Source organism: Salvia miltiorrhiza, chromosome 6 (assembly GCF_028751815.1).
Source record: "Salvia miltiorrhiza cultivar Shanhuang (shh) chromosome 6, IMPLAD_Smil_shh, whole genome shotgun sequence".
Lineage (NCBI taxonomy): Eukaryota > Viridiplantae > Streptophyta > Magnoliopsida > Lamiales > Lamiaceae > Salvia > Salvia miltiorrhiza.
Window position 1 is genome coordinate 45,315,981 of NC_080392.1, and position 2,993 is coordinate 45,318,973.

The 2,993-nt window shown below is 38.1% G+C and overlaps 1 protein-coding gene across 1 annotated transcript; it reads right to left on the minus strand.

Moving 5' to 3' along the window:
* Window positions 1-1,045: 1,045 nt before the first annotated feature.
* LOC130991033 (protein FAR1-RELATED SEQUENCE 5-like) lies at window positions 1,046-2,653 on the minus strand. The gene is made up of 3 exons (XM_057915235.1): window positions 2,621-2,653; window positions 2,364-2,472; window positions 1,046-2,274 (listed from the first exon to the last, which is right to left on the minus strand). Exons 1-3 carry the CDS (start codon window positions 2,651-2,653, stop codon window positions 1,046-1,048), a joined length of 1,371 nt encoding a protein of 456 aa, XP_057771218.1.
* Window positions 2,654-2,993: the final 340 nt, after the last annotated feature.

Here is a 2,993-nt window from a genome sequence, read left to right on the forward strand (position 1 = left end):
AAAATTCTAATAATATAATTTATTTTCCTACTGATCAATTGAAGCTTTTCTAATAAGATGACATAGGTAATGAGCTAACTTAGAAAAAATAATTTTATCCATGATTAGCTCTTGTTTAAAAAATACATATTGTGATGTGAATACTTTTTTTTTATTATTATTTCTTTAAATTTGAATGTTATAATTACATATAAATAAAGAACATAAGGGTGACAAATAAATAACATGTAAATACCTAACAGAACCTCCACAGGAATAAAGGCCAAGGGATGTCGATGGATAAACCCATTATCATTGATTACTTGTCTGCTATAAGTAGCAAATGATGCCATGCTACATTTTTTATATTTTGCAATATAAATCCCTGGGATTGTAATGTCCATTAACCGATTTTTTTTTTTGGATTCTAATCCTAACGTAAACTACCACAATCGGCAGCCCTCTCACTTGATGGTATCCGTTCCTTACAATCACGCCGCCAACGAGTCAAAACCATTTCCTCCAGTATTCTATCCAAGTTCAAATGAAAGAAAACTTTAAATAGATGCCGACAAATGATACCTTCCGTCTCCCACTTATGACATGAACACTTGCGACTTTTCGTTTCTTGATTTATCGTCACAACCCGATAACCCCTCAAAGCGGATGATGAATGAACCTTAAACACCGAGAAATGAAGATTTAGGTCAGGGGGTTCTTCATGCATTTTCACAGTGATCGAATTAAGAACTTTGGCCTCAAAAAGCTTGAAAATTGTTCTAGTACAAAGCTCACCAAGCTGCAACATAATACTCGTGCGTTGGACGAACATCCCGGGCATTCCCCGACACAAGACGTCCTCCTCAAACTCGTGAGTACGCCAATTTTTCTGTAACTTCTCAAAACCGATGACAAATTCGTACACAGATGAGGTACTACAACAAAGTTCTTTGATGACCTTGTTTGTTACTTTACTTCTAGACGTTGCCTGGAGCCCACCACAAAATTCGTCGACACTAAAGGCCGATGACCATTGCTTCCTAAGGTTGTACATGCTCTTAAACCATCAATTTTGCAATAAGTTGAACTCATCCATCATACGATTCCAGCTAGCGTCAAACTCTATCTCGTTTTCACAACCATTCATACAACGGTACCACAAACTCTTAAATTCTCTATTATGGTTCAACTTACCAAACTGCTTCCCAGCATTTTTATTAATATGCCACTGACACAACCTGTGAAATGCTTGGCGAAACGTGTTGTCGAGCCCATTCATTAACGCTTGGCCTTGGTCGGAGAAAATGATTATCGGCTCCTTACGATGCATGGATTCAAGAAACGTTACAAACAACCATTCATATGATTCCGTCTTCTCATTCGACAAGAAAGCCATAGCAAACAAAACATTGCTACGATGATGGTTAATCCCGATAATAGGAACACACACCAAGTCGTACTTGTTAGTCTTGTAAGTGGCGTCGACCGAAATAACATCACCGAAATGTTGATAGTCTACAAGGCAACGTGTATCACGAAAATACAAATTTTTCAGCCTTCCATCATCATCGACCTTCACCTTCCAATAAAAGGAAGGATCGCTCAATCCTTTGTCCGTGAAATACTCGAGCAACCTATTCACATCTGCATTCGGAACTTTGGACATTCTCCTACGCTCACGGTTCAACTCATTATACGCGTCCTTGCGTAAAAATCCAACATTTGCACGACAACCTGCTTCAATCTCCATAAATCGATAAGCACGACTCACACCAATTCCGCTAGATGTCAAAGCTATAAGTAAAGTTTTCTTCGACTGAGACATATTGCGGGCAGAACGAAGCAAGTAACTCTCACTAGGATCAAGCAACTCGTGGTTGTGCTCATTGTAAAAAATAGTCACTTTCCATGGTGATTCAATATCATCTCGACAAACACGTAGCTTGGCCTTGCAGTTGCACCTATACGACTGTCGCTTGCATACAGGCACTCTACCGATCGAGCACTTATTATCAGGAAAGCCCTCACATGAACAATAATATATCTTCGCCCGAACACACGTGCTGTTGAAGAAATAACACTGCCTCCCTTTTCTAACAGAGAATCCAGTCAATCGTCCGTATTCACGATACAAGACATGCACCTCGTCCAAGGTGTCAACATAACATCCAACATTTAGCAAACCCTCTACTAGCTTTCTTGAAACTTGTACCGAACAATCACCTATTTCCGGATCACATTCTTCGCCATTGTCAAAATTATTGGAACGATTACAATCTTCATCACCATCGTCATCTCCACAATCATCGGATTGTGAACCAAATTCATTTTCATCAGGGAGCTACTCGTCTCATTAATTTCTTCCTCCGATTTTCCAAACTCACATCCATCACCATTGTTAAAAATTGACGATGGACCCTTACTCCCACTAACACTATCTTCAATGCCATCATTTCCAAAAGGAAGATTCAAATCTATGTTCATCGGCCCCAACTGCAAAAATACGACGAATATGCCAAAAGATCCCAAATTTCAGATTAAAAAAAAAGAACAAAAAACAAGCTTTCAGAAAATACAGCAGGATATCAAGAAAATAGGGCAACATATCATCCTCAAAGTAGCGAACCCACAGACTACTTACCCACAAAATCACCAAACAATATAATGTTGTCATTTCGGATAATTAATAAGAGTTTTACAATGTATAAGATCGAACTTACACTTCAGGGTTTACAATCATAAATTACATGAGCCATGATTTATTACTGAAGAACATTCGAAAATGCGAAAAAAAAAATACGCTAACAGTTATCGATAATGCCATGCGATGATTAAAAAAAATTAAATGCGCAAACTAAGACATACACATTTACTATTAATGCAAACAATGGAACTAAACACAACTCGGAAACCCAGAAACAAAATTGTTTACCTTAAGACAAAACAACGAAAGGTATTCTGCCTTACAACTTCAAGCAAAAACTTCAAACGGGAGACGAGTTCAGTCTACAACA